This window comes from Cloeon dipterum, chromosome X, assembly GCF_949628265.1.
Source record: "Cloeon dipterum chromosome X, ieCloDipt1.1, whole genome shotgun sequence".
Classification (NCBI taxonomy): Eukaryota; Metazoa; Arthropoda; class Insecta; order Ephemeroptera; family Baetidae; genus Cloeon; species Cloeon dipterum.
The window spans coordinates 21,540,889-21,560,735 of NC_088790.1; the positions used below are offsets into that span (position 1 = coordinate 21,540,889).

The window sequence follows — 19,847 nt, forward strand, 5'->3', positions numbered from 1 at the left end:
TACGATGCATAATGGACGCGATATAAACTGTGCTTATCAAGAATAAAAGTTGGCATATATCTATTTCAACGTTTCATTCGAGAACACGGAGAACAGAAATTTTAATAAGCTGCGTAAAAGACCTATTTATCATTTTAATTCATTTTTTAACTGCGTGCATGATGCCAAGGCTGCGTATTGCGCTTCCATGTTATGTATTATTAAAATTATTTTATAAACGATAAGTATTAATCTCATAAGCCAAGCACCTGGCCATCCAACACCAGAGTTACGAACTGGACTGTGAAATTTTTTATGCAAGATGTAGAGCCAAAATTGACGTATTTCAGGAGTCGCTGCGTTCTAAATTATTTGGGTTGACTGCAGAATTTAAGGGATAAAAAATGGACATTTGGAGATTTTTCCAGTCAAGTACATTAATTTTCCCCCATATTGATCAATAAATTTTTTTTTAACCAGAGCGTATTTTATTTTTAGATTCGTCTCGGAAAGTCTTTTGAGAAGCAATCGACCAGTAAAATTTAGCAACAACATCCGCCGCCCTTGTTGGGTTTGCAAGACATAACAAAATTGGAATTCCGGGAGCTTTTGGTTGTTGTTGTGCGACTGCGTTTTGCGGTTCCCTGTCACGTGTCACACCGGCGTATATTTCCTTTCCGCACACAGTGAACATCAACAGCTAGAGGAAATTAGCGAATTGAAGCCAAACCGCACTCGTGGCGTGCTCGCATTTGGACAGACTGGATATACAGAGAGAGCGGCGCTTTCGCACGGGGCTGTTATGGAAAACGGGTAACTTTGCTGAGGCGAACTGACACGTGAGGTGGTCCACTGAGGCGCAACCATCTTTGGCCGCAGGAAAGCAAGGAAAATACAACGAATCGCCACCCGCCGTAAGTGTATTTTTCTCTCATATTCAATGATTCGATTTTGTCATTTTTTCCTCACACTCCACGCAGAGATTTGCATTTGTCAGTATTTTCGACTGACTTTAAGGATCAATGCTGTAATTTGTATATATGTGTTCCTAATTGTATACAATTCTTGATCTATTTTTTAAATATTCTGTTTGTACATATATATATAATGGCTTTGATACATATGTATTTAAAAGTCACGCGGCCAATTGTAACAAACAACAAGAGGTACGCATCTGGATCAAAAAATACGTCATTATTGTTTAGTAGGTCATTTAGGAAGCTTTCATTTGAGTTTTCCCGGCTCGACTTACTAACCTTAACCTAAATTACTAAAATAAAGTTTGGTGTCTCATATTTATCAAACTGAAAATCAATATACGTGTTATATCTAGTTTTTTTGTGTTTTTTCGGATAAAAGGTAATTTTTTTCGAGTGCCATATTAAAAAAGTTTCAAAAATTGCTGGCTGGCGACGCAAAATAATTAGCCGTTAAAATTGGAGTTCACCTGAAAACAAGAATGGGAAATGGAATTGCTCGAAAATAGATTTTCTCGGAAATTAATATCAGGAATCGATAATTGACTTTTGCACAAGTCCCCAGCGAGAGAGTTTGTATAAAAGCAAGACTGCTAAAAGCTCTTAAGTGTGCAAGCTTACTTCGTTCCGGTGCATCTCAAGGATCTTCATTTAGAATTTATAGGGCTTTATCAAGAACAGCAGTGAACTCACTTAAAATCATTTAATATCCTCTTTTTCGTTTATATTCAAATTACTAATAAAATAATTAAATTTTCAAGTCTACTGATTCCCTCGTGCTTTATATTTTTAAGGAATTTACAGTTGTTGGTCATTTCGGCAACGCCAAAATATGGCAATAGAACCGCATGCGTTCATCTGTGCGAAAAATGGGACTATTTCGCCCACTGATCTCATCCTCCGCGATCACCCACATAGAGAACGCCCCACTGCAAACGGCCTTGCAAAAATACAGGTGGGATAGTGCAAATAATATCGCGCTCGCTCACTCTGGCTGGTTGTTCACTTGGCTGCAGACGAGCGCTGGAATGGCAATGTGACACTGCCGAGTGAACCTTTCCTAGGATTCTGCTTCAAAATTAGTTCGAATTGACCCTCAAAGAACAGAATAAAACACACAAGTAGGTGCAACTTTTTTTAATCGTTGGTATTTTCGGATTTATCGTAAAATGCGATGCAATAATCTTAAAATAAATTTAAAATCGTGCTAGAGAAGAAGAAATTGCAGAATATATAATTTACGTCTCTACATTGGCAATGCACTGGCTTCTGCTTTCATTCTATTTTGATTTGATGCGACAGCGAACGGTCCAATGCGGTTATTTTGGCATTTCGCAAGAGTGCCGCCGCCGCCGCCGCTGCTCTTTGCGGTTGTAATGCTAGGGCCGCCGTTAAAGTTAACAGTGTCGGATGCTGTTTATCATGAATAGTGCACGCTATAAGCTGTTAAACTGGTAAAGCATTAATTGATTATGAGCTTAATGCTTTTGACGCTAGTTAGCTGCGTTTGCAAATAAATTCTCCGTCGCAGTTTTCCACACGAAATCTCGTTCATCAAAAAGGAATATCTTCATAATTAATTATTCAACTTCAGCAAGTGAAACAAAACAAAATCAAGAATATAAATTGTTCATTGACAATAACGATTTGGTTTGAAATTAGTTATAAATGTACTTCTCATTTGATTGAAGGTTCACATTAGTTTTATCTCATATTTCCTTTAAAAATATAAAATGTCTGGTAGTACGTCAACAACAAAATTAGGCCAGAAGATGATAAAAAACGACATTATTTTCTGAATTGTTGAACATGAGCAGAGCTAAAAATAAATAAAAACTTATCAAATGATTGGCAGCAATTGCAGCACGCACGGCAAGATGAAAGTGCATGTTAGTTGACCCTAATTGCAGAAACACAGAGGGGTCGTTGTTGATTGATTTAATTATTCCGCATTATCAAATAATGTGTTGTGTATATGCTGAGAACTCTTACATCGATTAGCAATCAAATAAAAAAAATAATGCGCAATTTTGACCCGTAACAAGTAACACGATCTCTGTGCGACCGCACAAATCGCACCAATTGGCAGACATCAGTTTGATTGTTGAACTCAACTGTGCAAGGTGTTTGCCGCACATCGGCAATCTTGGTTTCTTCAATAGCTCTAATGATGCATATATACTGTATTGATTGCAGCATCACGTGCACTCGCGTATTATCGCACGCGGAAAATAAATATCAGGTCGCACTATTTGCTTGTGTTACCTGGCGTAAATATTTGTCACTTTAATCGCAATATAGCGATAAAACAGCTGTTACGCTCATCTGTTAATTTTTAATGGAAAACTGTGTTAAGGGCGACAGCGATTCAAGTGAAATATGTGAGAGAGTATAAATGGTGAAAATACCAAGCAAAGCAAACACGGAAATTCCACAAATTTTTCTACACTGTTATTAGAACTGCGTGTCATGTCAAACTCTAAAACCTATGGGAGAAACATAATTGTGAGTTAAATAAATCTTAAGAAATATTTCGCCATAAGAGAATCCTAAATAGCGAGGGACAACCTCTAGGGGATAATACTATTACAATTGTGCACACGTAAAGCGTCCCTATTGTAATGAGAAAGTTCTGCCTTGACGCTTGATAAATGTAAGCCGAGGGTTAAAAAAACATTCTTGTCCACGTTGTTATTGCTCTCTTAGGAGGGTTGGAAAACGAAACCATTAGAAAATTTAGTCGGTTTACTTCTGGCGAGGAGAGTGGACGTCTTCAGCTTCAACTCGAGCAAAGCAAAATTTTCACAGAAGGAAGAAAATGGCGGAAAACTGCTCAGATACTAAAGGTATTGCTATCAAGTATTTTGTCCATTTGTCTTATTTATTTGTCAGACTTTTTATAGTTGCTTAAAATACTTTTAGACAGTTTTTGAATGGATTAAATGCATTACCCTGATTTATACTCTGCTTTATTTCGAGATGCTGTTGCATTGCATCCTCAAGTCACAACTATTTTCTTAATTAAGGAATATTAATGAAATACTGTTGTGCAAGGTGTGATGGAAATGCGTCGTGTGATATACTTTGTCTAAAATGGGTGATACGGAATTTGTCCGAAAATATATTTTGTTCATAAAGGATATTGCCAAATCAAGCTAGCGTTATACGTTTATTAATTTCACATTGGACATTGGACCGAAAAGTGATGCCTTAATTCAGAGTTAGTAAATTGATAACTCTTGGTAGATGTCAATGAAGACAAAAGCCCACGAGGTTATCATAATCTTTAGAAAAAAAATAATGCAGCATCCTCGGTGTGTAACTAGCTGGTATTATATGTATCCCGTGTATCCGTATTTATATGCATGTTACACGCCGAGGAAGCTCTTTATGAAAAAAATATTTATAACTGCCTGTACAATCGATTTTTTTATTTGTGTGGGATGCATTTGGATGGTTTTTGGAATTTTTCGGGGCATCATTGCCACCACACATTTTTTTTAGTTCAAAGTGTCGTCTCTTTTCAATGATGGTCAATGACATACCTCACCGTCATTTTAACGGCTCTGTTGACTGGTCGATCTAATTGTGAGAAAGGTTTACTCTCCCCAGTGAGCTATTCAACTTATTATTGCTATATGATAAATTGACATTCCCCTGTCAAAGCCTCATACCCAACTGGTTTTGTCAATTTGTCTCGGTCATGTTCATTCTCAATCCGACAAACACTTGGAAAAAATAAAAAGCCCTGGCAACGTGTATTGAACGTACCAATCTAATTCTACTCTTTTTGAAGCAAAATGGTATTTTTTTGGCATGCACATATAAATCACATTCGCCTTAATCATAATTGGAGTTAACTTTCTTAATGCTCATTAAAATCCTGAAATTAAAACGGACGCACAGAAAAAAATTGACAGTCTTCAATACCGAATCAAATATTTATTGCATTAATCTTGACTCAAGAATGCAAGATTCCTCCAGAAAAAAAACTTAGCAAACATAATTCTTACTCACTTGAGAAAACGTAATTGGATTATGAAGTCAGATCGCGTTGATAAACAATCGATTACCTAATCACTTTTGTCTTGAGCGCAATGAAATGAACGACAGCAGTTGTTATGAACCAAAATCGAAATGATTGCAATTTCCAAGGAGGTCGTACTTAAGATTAATAGACGAGACTGCTGAAGATCAAATAAGGACATTTCTATGTTGACAATTAGCACAATTAAGACGGTAAAGTCGTACTCGCTAATTCATTATGTGCCGCTCCGCAGACAAAAATGACGCAGATAAGCACACAATGATAAGTGCATTCGCAAATATTGACCTTAGCTAACCACATTCTCCTATTAATGCATCACGAAACGATTGAACGAAACCGCTGCCTCTATCCGACGCAATAAATATATAGCTGCACGTATACACATAATTAGCTCGCGACCGAGACATAAGCCAGTCGGAAGCGTGAGGAATCGCGCCGCCGAACAAGAGGAGTTACGCTGGCTCGAAAAGAGTTGAAACACGAGCGGTTGCGCGAATTATTTTTCAGCTCGAGTGATCACCGCAAAATAGAAAGTGAAACGGCGGCTCTTAACTGCACGTGTGCATGCACCGACACGAAGTTAGTTCTTGTATTATATTACTTTAAATAATGCGCCACTCTATCTGTAAAAAAGATGAAATTCGTTTTCTAAGGAAAGAAGTGAGGCATTTCAGGTCTTTTTAAACAAATAGAAACTCGAGGAGGCAAAGAACTTTATTTGAACTTCAAGTAAAAACCAATTAAAAGAATTAAAGCCTCATGAAAATTTGATATAATTGGTAAATTAAATCGCTGGTAGAAATGGAGTCAAACCCTGCCTAAAAATGGCCGCCTTTTTAACGAAAAAATAAGTATAAAATTTCCAACCCTATGATTAAAATTTCCAACCCTATGATTAAAATTGACAAATGTTTTTGTGTAACAGCTTATAATAAGCAGTGTTGCTTTCAACTTACTGGCGCTGAAGCGAAAATATTCTAATATAAAAATAGCTCTCATGAAAATAGCATAACAGAAAATAAGGAATAAATTGTAGTTTTTCTGGTTTAGCAGCCTATTTAATTATATTTCTGGTACTCTTAAAGATAATTTATTGCAGTGATATTAAATAAACATGAAAAATCTCACGATAGTAATTTTCCTTCGTCAGGAAAAATAATATATTTCTCTTTGCGAGTTGTGCAACTGCTGTTCAATCTTAACGTAATTAATTCATCTTAATCTCGACGCAATTCATACAATACATAATTCAAGCAGCACCTCAAGGTACTTGTTGCATAATTTTATTATGCCTCCGTATCAACCACCATGCAAATTCACAATTGTGTGCTTTATCTAGAATATTTCCCCCGGAAAAAGCCAACTCCGCAAAAAGAGTTATTTGCGATTGTTCTTTGAAAGAGCGGAATAAATCAGCGCATCTGAACTCAACCCTTCCTTTTCCGACACGTCCAAAATTAATGAAACGCCCTCGTGTCATTTGCACACAATGACACTCATTCAACATTAACGTGCGAAAACTCAATGCTCTTCTCATAGGCGGCGCGTACAAGTTTTCATTACTATCGGCTCGTGCGATCTCATTTACGAACGTGTGACAGATTAATTCCCCGCGAGAGCGATAGTTATTATCGTCTGTCACGGCCACCTGAGGCCATTGCGCGTGAATCCGTTTCAACTTTTCACCCTGAGCGAACGCACGCGTTCAAGAACACTTCATTAACTTCCTTATGACAGGTTGGACGCCAGCCAAAAATGATAGTAAGAATTGCTGATGCCAACTTAACTTGAGTTTCAGCCTCGAGTCACAAAATACATGAAGAAAATCGAAAGAAATGAAAACAGTTTCTTTAAAAATTTCGAAATGAAATATTTCGAGGATTAAAAATTTCCCAACATTCTTTTTTAATTATTATTGCAGCCATCAGGAAAATATTTGCTTACAAAAGAAGCTAGATTTCGTAATTTCTCAGCGTAGAATGATGAAATATTTTTCATCATGTTTGAATACGTAATATGTGTATTTTAAGGAGAAAATTGAGTAAAATATTGACAGCCGAAAGTAGCAAACATATTTAAATAGATGACTTACAACGAGTAATGTCTGGTTTTTCCTTCTTCTATGAACGAAACCTCAAATTCTTATATCTACATAATGACATCATTCTCCATTTTTAATTTTAAACCCTCAACAGTTCTTTTCAGGATATAATAATTATAGCGTTTGTCTCTTATTTACACCGCAATGATGGTTATGAGGTGCTTTATAGGGTGTGATATTTCCTGAATATTTCTCCAATGAAAATAAATTCCAGTCATTCTTTCCTCAAAAAATCCTTCGGTTGTGAAATCGTTGGAAATCTATGGGCGCGTCAATTCTTTTGTCGTAAATACAGAATTGTGTGACATTAACAATGCTTTTAAAATAATGTAAAATACACAGAGAGTTGCACAAAAGGTTTGTTACTTCTTTTGTGCAGTAAAATCAGGCTGTATTTTGAAGGTCGAGGGCGCTCAAGAGGTAAAGAATACCTTTTTTACAGTTTTATAGCAAACACAATTTTCTGCTCCATTTCAGTGGCAAAACGTTTTAGATTTGCGCAACGCAGGGTATAAACCGTAATATTCGGCGGCTTCGGTGAATTATTATGCGGATAGGTGAATAGGTTCACGAAAAATGAGTCACTTGGTGCGGCAATCCCGATAGTAAAAGTATGCCTATGCACATAGCACGTACAAATGACGTCAGAAAGAAACGGGAAGGGGGCGTGGGAGGGAGACCCTCTCTCTCTTTTTATGAACGGCTCCTCAGAAGGACTTGGTTCTTGTAGCTCAAGCTCAGTCAGTGTGCGCGTGTTTGCCGAACGATACGGACAACGGACGGACTTACTGTCCCGCGAAGATAGCTGGTATATGGGCACCACCGTCGTTTCGAGATTTCGCACCAAATCCACAGCGGAGCGCCTGTGGCTGTCCAAATTGGCTGCATTTTCGCCTTATAAGCACTTCGCAGTAGCACCTTAGATCCTCACGCGACCGACTTACCAGAGGTATAATTTTATTGAACAGAATTACCAACAAATGACTGCATATAATTATTTCTAAAAGCCAAAGAGCTCTTTTAGGATTAGGAAATAACTGTCGAAACGATAAATCATCAAGACGATTCTAGAAAACATATTCTAATTTTTTTGTTTTCACTTTCAATTAATAGTTACTTCAAAAAGATTGCTTGTTGTCCATAGAGTGGACGTAAAAGCCTAGATTACATGTGTTGGTAAAAATATTATCCTTGATAACCCAATGATCTATATTTTTTATTAAGATATTTGATTCAAAATTTAAAAAATGTTTTTTTATGATTTTATTCTTATAATAATACAATTATATAATTTATTTTAGCGTCAGCACGATGTAAAACCTGTAGAGCGTCTTTTCTGAAAAGCAATTTTCTTCCAAATCCTAATCCGACGAATCGCACAAATTGTGGTCTAACTACGTAGCCAGCTGGTAGCCGAGAGGGGGTTTTGCAGAGCAGCACGCCTGATGCTTTCCCTCCTATTCTAGAGCATTGATGACACCTATTGGAGCGTTTGCATTTGAGGTCAAAGATTTCAGTATTTGCATACTCCCTATAAATATATCAGCAAGACGGGATTTAAATCCTCATTATCATCGTCCAATGCTAAATTTATAAATCAGATATTTACATTTATCCTGGTTAATCTTGATGAATATGATCAGTTAAGTTTGTTTGCACTAATCGTTTATAAACGAGTGCCTATTAGGTTTGTCACAGCACAATATTTACTAAAAGTGCAAAATAATATGGTTCCAGATTTAAAATTTAATAAAAAATAATATAAATATTTTTATTTATAAAAAGATCAAACACACCTAGACATATTATACAATCCAATTATTTTAACTATGAGAAATTGATGCTGTGAAATACTTGGGATATAACAAACTCATCTGTCGAAATTATGATATATACCATCATTTTTAATTGGGATTACAAATTTTTCTTTTGCAGTCGAGATGGTGGCGACAGAGTTTGCAGGAGGAAAGCACGAAAGCTACGACAACGCTGGCGTCGACCTGGAGATCGGCATGGACATTGAGCCGCAGCTGCCCCCGGTGGCGTTTGTGCCGCCAGAGCAGCCGGACACGTACGGTTCGCTGGTTTCAGTGATGCCAAGTGACCCACCGACCGGCTTCCAGAACTACAAAACCGAGAGTTGCTGGAGCACCACCCTGCAGGTGTCGGTGCCCTTCTTTATTGCAGGCATCGGCACCATTGGTGCAGGACTCATGCTCGGAATGGTTTCGGTGAGTTGAGTTGGCTGTTCTTTGAATGACAAAAGTTTTATTTGTCGATTAATTGTCAGGGTTTTTTATGAATACCTGAAAATACTTAGCTAGAACAATATTATTAATTCCAACACGGCTGGAAAACTCTATTAAAACATTTTTTTATAAAATTGATTCTGAATTGGATAACAATATATTTTTTAAGTGATGCAATGTTAAATTTGAAGCGTGTTCTCTAAAAACCAAAGTCACCTTCAAAAATTTTGAAACACAATTTAATTAATTAATTTTATCGACAGGCAAGATTGCCAAATTTAAACAAGAAGTGTTGTCACTCTACTTAAAATCATTTTGACCAAAATTTACCTAGACTTTATACTACAATGTTAGATTTTTACAGATTCGCAAGCAACACTGCACGCTTGACATTAAATGCACCATCTATTTGATCTCGATTTCATAATTTGCTCACGTCAGTCACATAATTTCGCTGGAAACAGAAAAATATGCACGAATTAAAAAATATCAATATTTAGCGAAAAGATTATTATTGCGTATCAATTTTGCAAAAACAATCAGGGAACAATTTTGGCTCAAATGTCACGTATCGTCATCTTGTTTGCGCAATCTGTTGGAATAATTTATGCGATAGGTTCTCGCTCTTCAGGTTGAGTGAGCACGCAGCGTTAAACAATACTGACTCCTTACGTAAGGGAGCGAGTCTATTTGCGTCCACACTTTCCTGTCCTGTTTGTTTTCGCATAAAATATAAATATGTATCCACACGACGTTCGCGCAGAGACGTGTGCGAGAATGGCAATGAGAATTTTTCCACTCTATGTCTGCAGCAATGGGAGGTGTTTAAGGAAGTGTCGGAGTTATTCATCCTGGTGCCAGCCCTGCTCGGTCTCAAGGGCAACTTGGACATGTGCCTCGCTTCTCGTCTCTCCACCCAGGTCAACATCGGGAATATGGTCAGCGCCAAGGATATTTGGTCGCAGATCCTTGGGAACGTTGCGCTTGTCCAGGTATGTTAGATGACATTTTGCTAATTCCTTGTTTTAGGTAATAATGAGCTAAATGAATAAAACTAGCGTTGAAACATCTTTCAGTGCGATCAATCATTCATAATTTAGTTAAACTACAGCTAAATTTAAAATTCCATTATTATCACATTCTAGTCAGTAAATATTTAAATTGTTTCCAGCAGGACGTTCTTGCTTTCCCAATGAATAATGATTTAATAAATGTTCAAGAAATCAAATTAACCAAAAAATTGCCTCTGACCAAATTCTATTTCACACAGGTCCAATCCATCATAGCTGCATTTATTGTGGCCATTTTCGCCGTTTGCATAGGAATAGTCATGAATGGTTCCTTCGAGTGGAAGCACGGCCTCCTTTTGGCGGCGGCTGGGATCATTACAGCCACCTCATCCTGCTTTTTCCTCGGTCAGTGATTAACGTTTTGCAAGTTGAATTTATCCTAACCAACCACGCTCTTGCCGCAGACTTTGTGATGATAGCTGTGATTATGATTTCCCACAAACTGCGGGTAAACCCTGACAACATAGCTACCCCTCTGGCTGCCAGCTTCGGGGACGTCGTCTCCATTACTGTGTTGGCAAATGTGGCCAAGTTCCTATTTAAATATCACGGTAATTTAGGAATTTTTATGCTTTTATTCGCAGTTAGACAATTATATAAGATTTTGTTCTAGTTTTTCCTTCTGATATAACTATTTTATCTATTCATATTTGACGCTTTAAAGTATTCCGTTATTTAAATATTAGATTCTCTGCTGTACGTGACGCCTGGTGTTCTGGTTGGCTACCTGCTTCTCCTGCCACTTTGGATTTTCATTGTTATCAAGCAAAAACACACAAAGCACGTGCTCACCACAGGCTGGACGCCCGTGCTCTCAGCTCTCTTCATCTCCGGGTGGGTAGAAATAATCCTTAAACCCCAAAAATTATAATTTATCATATTTATTTTGCCAAAAATTACTTTTTACAGTCTGGGAGGTCTGGTATTGGGCTCGGTGGCTACCCTCTTCCCTGGATTCGTTGTGTTCCAACCCATCATCAACGGCATCGGCGGCAACCTTGTGTCAGTTCAAACCAGCCGAATCTCCACGTTCCTGCACAAGACGGTCCATTTGGGCGAACTTCCGTCTTACGCCACCAAACTCATCATCAGCCCGATTGCAGTTCTCTTCCATGGAAGTGAGTTCAACTTTTTTACCCACGCGGCTTTTATTAATTCGATGCGCAGCTCCACAGGCGAAAATTGCAAGAATTCTACTTTTTATGGCTATTCCTGGACACCTCATCTTTGCCTATGTTGCCGACTACATTTTCAACGGACAGTCCACAGTTAGCGTCATCTTCATGGCGACATACTTGTTTGTCAGTGTGCTGCAGGTAATTGAAACAATATATTAAATAGTTTATTGTGCCTTAAATTTTATCAAGCAAATCATTTCTGTATTATTTGAAAAGTTAAAAAAGTGATATCCAGAAAAAATGCAAAATTTTTAATAATTCAATGCCATTTTAGGTTGCAATTTTGCTGTACTGCGCTCACATTTTGGTGCACTTTGTCTGGAGGAGGAAAATCGACCCTGACAGCTCGACCATCCCCTACCTGACCGCCTTAGGAGACCTTTTGGGCTCTGGCATTCTCGCCCTGGCGTTCCTCTTTCTACGCAGCATCCACCGTGACTACACGCCAGTGGAGCTATAGGATTTTCCTCGTGAGCTTTTCTCAAACATCAAAATGAACCTGCACGCGTGCCTGTGATACTATTAAGGAAGAGTACATGACATAGTGGTAGGGTGAATGTTCATTTATGTTTCCGAAAGACTCCGTTTCTGGGGATCTGTTTTTCAAGAATTACTATCTATTTTTATAGATCACGAACAAGAATATTCTACTGCTTGTAATAATTGCTAGTATGCACTCCTATTAGAAAGAAATTTTTCTGAAAGCGTACCAAACAAGAAGTCAATTTTATGCATTTTATAAGTTTCATTCCAAATAATATCTACGTGCGTGGAATTTGAAGTGCAAAAAATTGTATTTTATAAATTGAGCAGCCTGATTAATTTTAAGCATCCAAACAGGAGGCGTTTATAGACCGTAGACTAGATGTTATATTAATTATTCCTCAAATTCATAAACGCCTGACACCTAAACTTAAACCAACCTTCTGAAATTGTGTACCTTATTGAATTAAACAAATTGAGACAAAGAAACATAAATTTATAGAAATTTCATTTCCAACAAATACATAATGAAGCACGTAAAATAAAATTATTTAAATAATGGAAGATTGGAAGGGTATACGAACAAAAACGACAAAATAGTACATAACAAACCACAACAATGCCAGTAATTTGTTAGTGTTGAAATCTGAGATTGGAAACAAGATTATTATTATATACTCGTGATATACTAGTGATATCACGCGACAGAATTGTTGTCAGTTGTCTGATTCATTCATTCATTGAAGCACGGCCCAGGCCAGCCTCAATATAATTCTTTCGCTCCATGTGCGTTTGGCGCCAATCACCACAAAAAGCGAGCAGTCATTGGCTGACGATTTAATTTCTCCCTCCCATTCATTGGTCCAGCGGCTAGCCGCCATATTGGTGCTCACAAGAAGTAAACAAATACAATACACAGGCGAGTGTCATCAGCAGGTGAGTTTGTCGAAATTAAATTAGACCCTTTCGGTGTCGCAATTTTTCGGCACCAGCTGACAAAACAACGGCAAGCAGGTCTGTTCGGTAGAAATCGAACAATAAATTGCGCTGTTTGCGCCGGTGTGGCTGATCATGGGTCTAAAGAAAAGTGCACAACTCGGGCACGAAAGTGCATTCGCAGCACTCAGCCCTTATCGCCGGCAAACAATATTCGAGGTCCTTGCCGCACGCAAAACAGTGCGACGTGGCTAGGCCGAGTAAAGAGAAACTGAGCCAGCCAGTTTGCCGCCTTCAAAATATTGATTTTTGAACAGCGATATCAAGTGGCCGGAGATAAGGGATTGAGGATTTTTTTTAATCGTTTCGTCTCCAGCTGTTTGGCTGCAGAATCATTCCAGTGAGTTGGCTGCGTTTTGACCTTTTGCCTCGGCATTTCTATTGGACTCAAAATGAGTCAATATTCAAGTGATCAGTTTGTAATTGACATGGAATCAAGTGGTGAGAGAGACACGGGATAAATATTATCTATTTTGAAAAACAGATTGCATAGAAAGTTTTTGTGTTTAATTAGGATCATTAGGATAGTTATTTTTCTGTTTCAGGAAAACATTTCTCAGATTCGTCGTTGCAATGGTAAGTTATATAATCCAATTATTATATTTTTTGTTACTATTCTGACGCTTTTCATTTCATTTTTCAGACTTCTGAATACATATTTTTGTTTGAATGATATTTGCAAAGAAGGATTATTTCAAGTTTGTGAGTCCTAAGTTAAATTTCATTTAGTACAATTTAGTAGAGTAGTGAAGCACGGTTTTAGCTTTGTGCAGTATTATACTCTTTTTCGGTAAAACTTCAGAGCTCTTATTTAACTATATTGGTTTCATTTTTTTAACTTTCTGACTTTTGAACACTTATCAACGCGTTTAAGTCGTTTCTTAATCGCAACTTCTGTAAAGCCCGATAAAAATGTTGATCGGCCTCGATAATTTGTTAGCGAGTAGACTTGCGAAACAATTTTTAATTAATAAATCGCATCTTGCAAAATTTTAATTGAAAAATTACATTGCATGATTTTTTAATACTTCGTTCCAAACAATTAGAGCTGTTGGTCGTAGTCCAAATTTCGGTGGAGTGAGTTTTGTTTTGCGTGGAGGGGCGAAGTGTGCTAAAAATAAACACCCTTTGTCTGGGGTGAAAGGAGAAGCCAATCACCTCTTTAAAGTTTGCTCTTTTTGCGGTTGCACACGCGCGAAAATCACAGATATTCCATAACAGGTTTTGTAGAAGATCGTCCTGAACCTTTTCACTGACACTTCTACCCTGGCATTAACTCATTGATTAATTCACCAGGGGTACCTACGAGTTTGGGAGCGACATGCCGCCCAAGGGTGCGAATAAGAAGGGCGGCCGGCACAGAAAAGGACGCAAGAATATGGCGAGCCTGAACGGCGGCGGCGGCGAGGATGAGGTGAGCCTGATGGCCGCTGCCGACCTGGAGCTGGAGGAGGACTTCCAGGTGCAGCATGAACCCAAGCGGAAAAAGAGTCAGGCAATTCCAGCGGCCAGACACAAGTTTGAGCCCGAGGAGAACGCCTTCTCCATCGCCGTGCAGGTCTTCATTCCCTTCCTTGTGGCTGGATTGGGAATGGTCGGCGCCGGTCTCGTCTTAGATATAGTACAGGTGAGTGACTCACAATCACCTTAAAAAATAGAAAAATTGCTCAATCAACACACAATAAGTGGAGGGAGAGAGCAATTTTGAATAGCTCCAATTTAACAGGTTATGCTAGGCCTGGAAATCAATCAAAACAATGTCATTTTTTTGGGAAGTAACTTTAAATTTTATATAAATCTTTTTGAGTTAGATTTCAATGGTCAAATTTTAAATTTTCTTGCAATGCTTTGGATTTTAATTACTTTATGACATTAGATTTTAACAAAGTGGCTCCGCTTTGCGTAAATTTAATTTTATAAAATTTCTTGCGTGTTTACATCTATGTTTTTTCTGTTTTAAATACTTTGTCCAATTTATTAATTCTTGAATGGAGTAGAGAAAATACCCTTAATTAACAATAAAATTTTTTCAGCACTGGGAAGTATTTCGTGTGGTCTCAGAGGTGTTCATCTTGGTACCAGCTCTTCTGGGCCTCAAGGGAAACCTGGAGATGACGCTGGCTTCTCGTCTCTCCACGCAGGCCAACCTTGGCTACATGGACACCCCCAAACAGCAGTGGAGTCTTATCGTTGGCAACCTCTCATTGATTCAAGTAATTTTTGCATTCTATATTCACAAGGTTTGCAAACTGAGCCACATTTATTTGCAGTGTCAAGCTATTGTCGTTGGCTTCTTGGCCTCGATGGCTGCCATGATCATGGGCTGGATCCCAGAGGGAAAGTTTGACATTGACCACGGCCTGCTGCTTTGTGCCAGCAGTTTGGTCACTGCCTCCCTTGCTAGTTTTGTTTTAGGTAACAACGGCACTTCTAGCACTGCTTCGAGGATGTATTGTTTCTTATTGATACATATTGCAGGTATTGTGATGATCGCTGTGATAATTGCCTCAAGAAAATTCAACATTAATCCTGACAACGTTGCCACGCCAATTGCTGCTAGCATGGGAGATCTGATAACGCTGACCCTGCTTGCCTGGATATCCTCTCTGCTGTTTGAGGCTATAGGTAAATACATTTTTATTGCATGGAGAATTTAAAAATCGCAACTATACCCAAATATTGTAAATCAAATCAAAGACTTATATCAGGACTGTGAAATTAAGACGGCTAAATATTTTATTTGGAGCTCAAATTGCCATGGGAATGATACAATTTTAAGCTATTTTCACTTTTACAACCTGGCCGTTGGCTCGCATGGTTAAGGCATCTTTGGGAGTTTCAAATGAATGGGAGATATTCTAGAATTCGGGTATCTACTTCTGGTTGCCCAATGCCAATGCCAGAGATGGTAAATTGGGTTCATTAAAGTGACTTGGAATACTCAAATAGCTCATCAGGCTGGGAGGCGCACTGGCGCCGACTCTCCACTTGTCTTGCTGGTTTTTGAACCTTTTCAACGGCTTTAGGACAAATGTCTGGCATTTTAATTAAATATCTCGGTGCGGGGAGGCAAAAAGATGGCCACAGGGGCTTAAGCTATCCGCTCGAGAGTGTTATTGAGACCCTGGTGAGCTGAGCAGAGGTTAAAAAAGTTTAAATCAATCATTGTGTACTTATTCAATTAAGTTGGATCTTTAAAAATAAATAAAGAGCGTTGAAAGTTAACAGCCGTAACTTTTTGTAGCTGAATAAAGCATTCCTTTTCTTCAGAAACCCAGCCCTGGTTGGCACCGTTGATCATCGGCTTCTGCCTACTCCTGACGCCAATTTGGGCCTGGCTGTGTCGGCAAAACAAGCACACAAAGGAGGTGCTCAGCTCTGGCTGGACCCCAGTTGTGCTGGCCATGCTGATCAGCAGTGTCGGCGGCGTCATCCTTGATCTGACCGTGGCTCTGTACAAGGGTATCGCCGTCTTCCAGCCAGTCATCAATGGCGTTGGTGGTAACCTTGTGGCCGTGCAGGCCAGCCGCATTTCCACCTCCTTGCACAGGGACTCGAAAATTGGAACCCTGCCCTCATACGCATCGAATATATGCCTCAGTCCTCTTGCCGTTTTCGGTGCCAAAGGTAAATACAAATTGTTTTTGCTGCATACTTGTTAATTTTTTTACAGTGCTACATATTTTAAGTTTTTTAAAGCAATTACTATGGATTGAATATTTACATTCAAGTTTGTGAAAGAAAAATCAATCCTGTTAGCGCTGTTTCCCCAAGAATAGGGATTCCTGAATTTTAACACAGTACCTGCATGTTCTAAAGCATTAACTATTATATTTTTCATTTAAATCCTACTGAAGATATTTCTCTTGCGAGTATGGTGTAGTTTTTTTTAACTTGGATTTTAGGTTGCCGTTCAAAATTATCTGTATAAATTTGATCCCCATCTTTCCACAGGTGGACACGCAAGGACAGCTCGGATTTTGCTTGCCATGGTCATCCCAGGCCACTTGATTTTCTCGTACACAATCAGTTATCTACAAGCAGGACACACATCGTTGACTCCCATTTTCGTTGTTGTATATTTGCTGGCTGCTCTCATCCAGGTAAAATTGATTGAATGCTTAAGCTTTCCATAGTGGGGCTAATTGGCTTTATAAGAACTCATATAAAAATTAACTCATCTGAGTGAACTTGTGTTCAGCATCAAATGTAAGCTAGTTTAATCGGTGGGCAGTCACCAGTCGCCAGACAGTTAGGCTTGACAGTAATCATATCACACGTTTACAATTTCCGCTAAACACGCACTTAGCAAAAATACAAAATACATATCATTTAACGCATGCAATGCTAGAGACTACCATGCGACTACTGTTGAAAAAAATGAGACACAGTTTTGCGCAATAGGCTTTGCGATTACCAAAATATAGAACGCCAAGTTAAAATACGCAGAAATGAAAACGAGTCTAGTTATCAGACTTTGGAAGTTGACAACTGCGTCAACTTGTGCAGTAGCAGAGCAATTATGAAGCTAAACGTGATAGTAAATTTTGCAGTTAAACTTTAGGGGTCAAGCGAAAAGAATGCTGGATGAAACATTTTGATTTGCCGTCAGTTAAAGAAAAGCATCATTAATAAACTACATGTTTTTAAATTAATTTTTCTGACATTCGTCTCTTCCGCGTGAATTCAAGGGTAAAAAATCAAATGTCAATTTTTAAACATTTAACAGCAGGTTCAAGTTGTAAAATTAAGATATAAATGGCATATAACTTTTGTTACTTTAAAAAAAGAATTACGACGCAGTGTAAATATTTTAATAGATTTTTTTTTCAAAGTCTTTTAAGATTGACCACGCTAGCTACACAGTCAAACTTTTTAAAACGTCTCCATAATAATAAACTAGTGCCTATTTTATATAAAATTCTCAATTTGTAGTCACACATCAGTTTCACTTGATGATTAACGTTTTTAAAATTAAATTGAATTTGACCTGACAAACATATTGTAAAATTTTAATTTTTTTCAGGTGTCCCTGTTGCTTTACATGTCGCACGTGATGGTGCACTGGATGTGGACAAAGCGAATCGATCCTGACAACTCGGCGATCCCATACCTGACTGCTTTCGGCGATCTTCTGGGAACAGGTCTGTTGGCCATTGCTTTCCAGTTCCTCTATGTCATCGGTGATCGCGACAGTGACGTCGGCGACTAAATGAGCGTTGAGTTATTCTGTTGAATTAATTCCATTCGAACTCATGCGGTGATGTTGTCGATTAATAGTTTTGGAACCTCTAGTCTTGCAATTTCACTCGGGTTAGCCATAAAGAAACGTGCTCAGCTGTACCGTAAATTTCTCATCTATCGTGTCATTTGTGAGAATCAAAAGTGAACAAGACATTTTATCACTGCTTTATTTCAAACGATTTTTTGGTTCCTTTTGGATACTTTAACCAAGGTGTCATCTTTGGATTTGATTTGCAATTGCGTGACTTGCCAAGTGAATTTTTGATTGAACCAAAAGGTGCCTTATTAATCAGATATTGATGAATGTGTACCTCTTGTTTCCCACCACCTGTGTTTTGCGTATTATCCAGTTGCAAACGAACGCCACTAAAGTGTTATAGGCTCTGGTGAAATGGAAAATTAGTAATTTATTGTTATCCAAAGTTAATAAGTAGTCAAATAAAGAATTACATATCACGGCCTAAACCTTGAAAATTATTTTATAAATGTGTTCCTACCAAGGGGAAATAGTTATTTCTTTGTCCTCCAAATATTTTTATAGACAGTTAAGCATTTTAAGTTGCATTTCTGTGCAGCAACGAACGGATAAAAACTTGAATGACTGATTGTTACAGCGTTCAGTGTCCAAGCTGTAATCCGATTGGTTGTCTTAACATGAAGCGCGCTCATGTCAGTTGACTGCTGATTATTACTTAATGATTGTGAGGGAGCCAGCAAATTTGGTTTTGCAGAGAGGAAAAGAGCAGCGTCCCTGTTTCTTAATATTGTTTTGACAGTTAGTTATAACGATTTGATGCTGAATGCTAAAGAGTCGCTACGATTTAATATTATTTATGATATGCTTTCATTAATAAAAAAACTGCGCTTGAAGAATCAATATGTGAAAAATTTTGAGTTACTTAAAAATCTTTCGGTTGAAATTAAATGCAGCTTTCTTCTGTATTTCAAGAGAAATTACTGCTCAACTAGTTTTTGTCACTATAATACAAGAGCTGACTTGAGCATTCATAAAAATTAGAGTTCGTTAATATATATTTCATACAATATTTTCCCGTCAACGTGTACTAAAAACAAACGTTACATGATATTTTTTCCTGTAAATCGAGTCTTGGTTTCATTGATGGTATAATAAGAGATACATTTTAGCATTATGACGAAAGTAAAATTGTTCTAAGACGTGTAATGCATTTACCATCCTATGTTCCCTCTGTGGAAAACTAAATTTTAAAAGTGACTTAGATCGGCTCATTCTGTTTTTCCATCTGCAATTCCCAATTTAATGGTTTTAACCCTTGCCCATAATTTAAACTGGTACTGTATTACATATTTATTGAACGTTATAATTGTTGCTTAATTTTAAAAAACTATTCTCTAATAAAATAAATTATGCTAAATTATTGATAATGAAAAGGAATAAAAACAGAACAGGTGTCAGCAACAAGTTGTAATTTGGGAGCAATTAACCTGCTTCCTCCATTTACGAGTATTTTTGGATTACTTCTTGCAGAGTAAACAATAATAA

General features: G+C 37.9%; 2 protein-coding genes across 8 annotated transcripts; both read left to right on the forward strand.

The window, feature by feature from the left end:
• The first annotated feature begins 744 nt into the window (after positions 1 to 744).
• On the forward strand, positions 745 to 12,548 carry LOC135946038 (solute carrier family 41 member 1-like). Of its 3 annotated transcripts, none has more exons than XM_065494057.1 (9): positions 745 to 893; positions 9,041 to 9,336; positions 10,167 to 10,346; positions 10,625 to 10,769; positions 10,829 to 10,975; positions 11,111 to 11,258; positions 11,334 to 11,542; positions 11,592 to 11,740; positions 11,877 to 12,548. In XM_065494057.1, the coding sequence occupies exons 2-9, from the start codon at positions 9,046 to 9,048 to the stop codon at positions 12,060 to 12,062; spliced, it is 1,455 nt and encodes a 484-aa protein (XP_065350129.1). In that variant the 5' UTR covers positions 745 to 893; positions 9,041 to 9,045; the 3' UTR covers positions 12,063 to 12,548. The 3 variants fall into 3 exon arrangements, with proteins under 3 accessions (XP_065350129.1, XP_065350128.1, XP_065350127.1); XM_065494056.1 differs by lacking the exon at positions 745 to 893 and adding an exon at positions 7,814 to 8,054; XM_065494055.1 differs by lacking the exon at positions 745 to 893 and adding an exon at positions 8,435 to 8,608.
• A 380-nt stretch (positions 12,549 to 12,928) lies between these two features.
• Positions 12,929 to 18,790, forward strand: LOC135946010 (solute carrier family 41 member 1-like). 5 transcript variants are annotated; one of them, XM_065493990.1, is made up of 9 exons: positions 13,452 to 13,522; positions 13,627 to 13,657; positions 14,378 to 14,708; positions 15,115 to 15,294; positions 15,352 to 15,496; positions 15,560 to 15,706; positions 16,352 to 16,708; positions 17,036 to 17,184; positions 18,108 to 18,790. In XM_065493990.1, the coding sequence occupies exons 1-9, from the start codon at positions 13,474 to 13,476 to the stop codon at positions 18,291 to 18,293; spliced, it is 1,575 nt and encodes a 524-aa protein (XP_065350062.1). In that variant the 5' UTR covers positions 13,452 to 13,473; the 3' UTR covers positions 18,294 to 18,790. The 5 variants fall into 5 exon arrangements, with proteins under 5 accessions (XP_065350064.1, XP_065350065.1, XP_065350061.1 ...); XM_065493992.1 differs by lacking the exon at positions 13,452 to 13,522 and adding an exon at positions 12,929 to 13,021 and having other exon boundaries at positions 15,115 to 15,496; XM_065493993.1 differs by lacking the exon at positions 13,452 to 13,522 and adding an exon at positions 13,143 to 13,421 and having other exon boundaries at positions 15,115 to 15,496.
• The last annotated feature ends 1,057 nt before the right edge of the window (positions 18,791 to 19,847 follow it).

Excerpts from the sequence above, each read along its gene's own strand:
- LOC135946038 (XM_065494057.1), top strand. The coding sequence starts at position 9,046 with ATGGTGGCGACAGAGTTTGCAGGAGGAAAGCACGAAAGCTACGACAAC. Across the intron at positions 9,337-10,166 it reads TCATGCTCGGAATGGTTTCG|CAATGGGAGGTGTTTAAGGA; the intron begins GTGAGTTGAGTT and ends CTATGTCTGCAG. Across the intron at positions 11,259-11,333 it reads TCAGCTCTCTTCATCTCCGG|TCTGGGAGGTCTGGTATTGG; the intron begins GTGGGTAGAAAT and ends TACTTTTTACAG.
- LOC135946010 (XM_065493989.1), top strand. The coding sequence starts at position 13,474 with ATGAGTCAATATTCAAGTGATCAGTTTGTAATTGACATGGAATCAAGT. Across the intron at positions 13,523-13,626 it reads AATTGACATGGAATCAAGTG|GAAAACATTTCTCAGATTCG; the intron begins GTGAGAGAGACA and ends TTTCTGTTTCAG. Across the intron at positions 14,709-15,114 it reads TCGTCTTAGATATAGTACAG|CACTGGGAAGTATTTCGTGT; the intron begins GTGAGTGACTCA and ends AAATTTTTTCAG.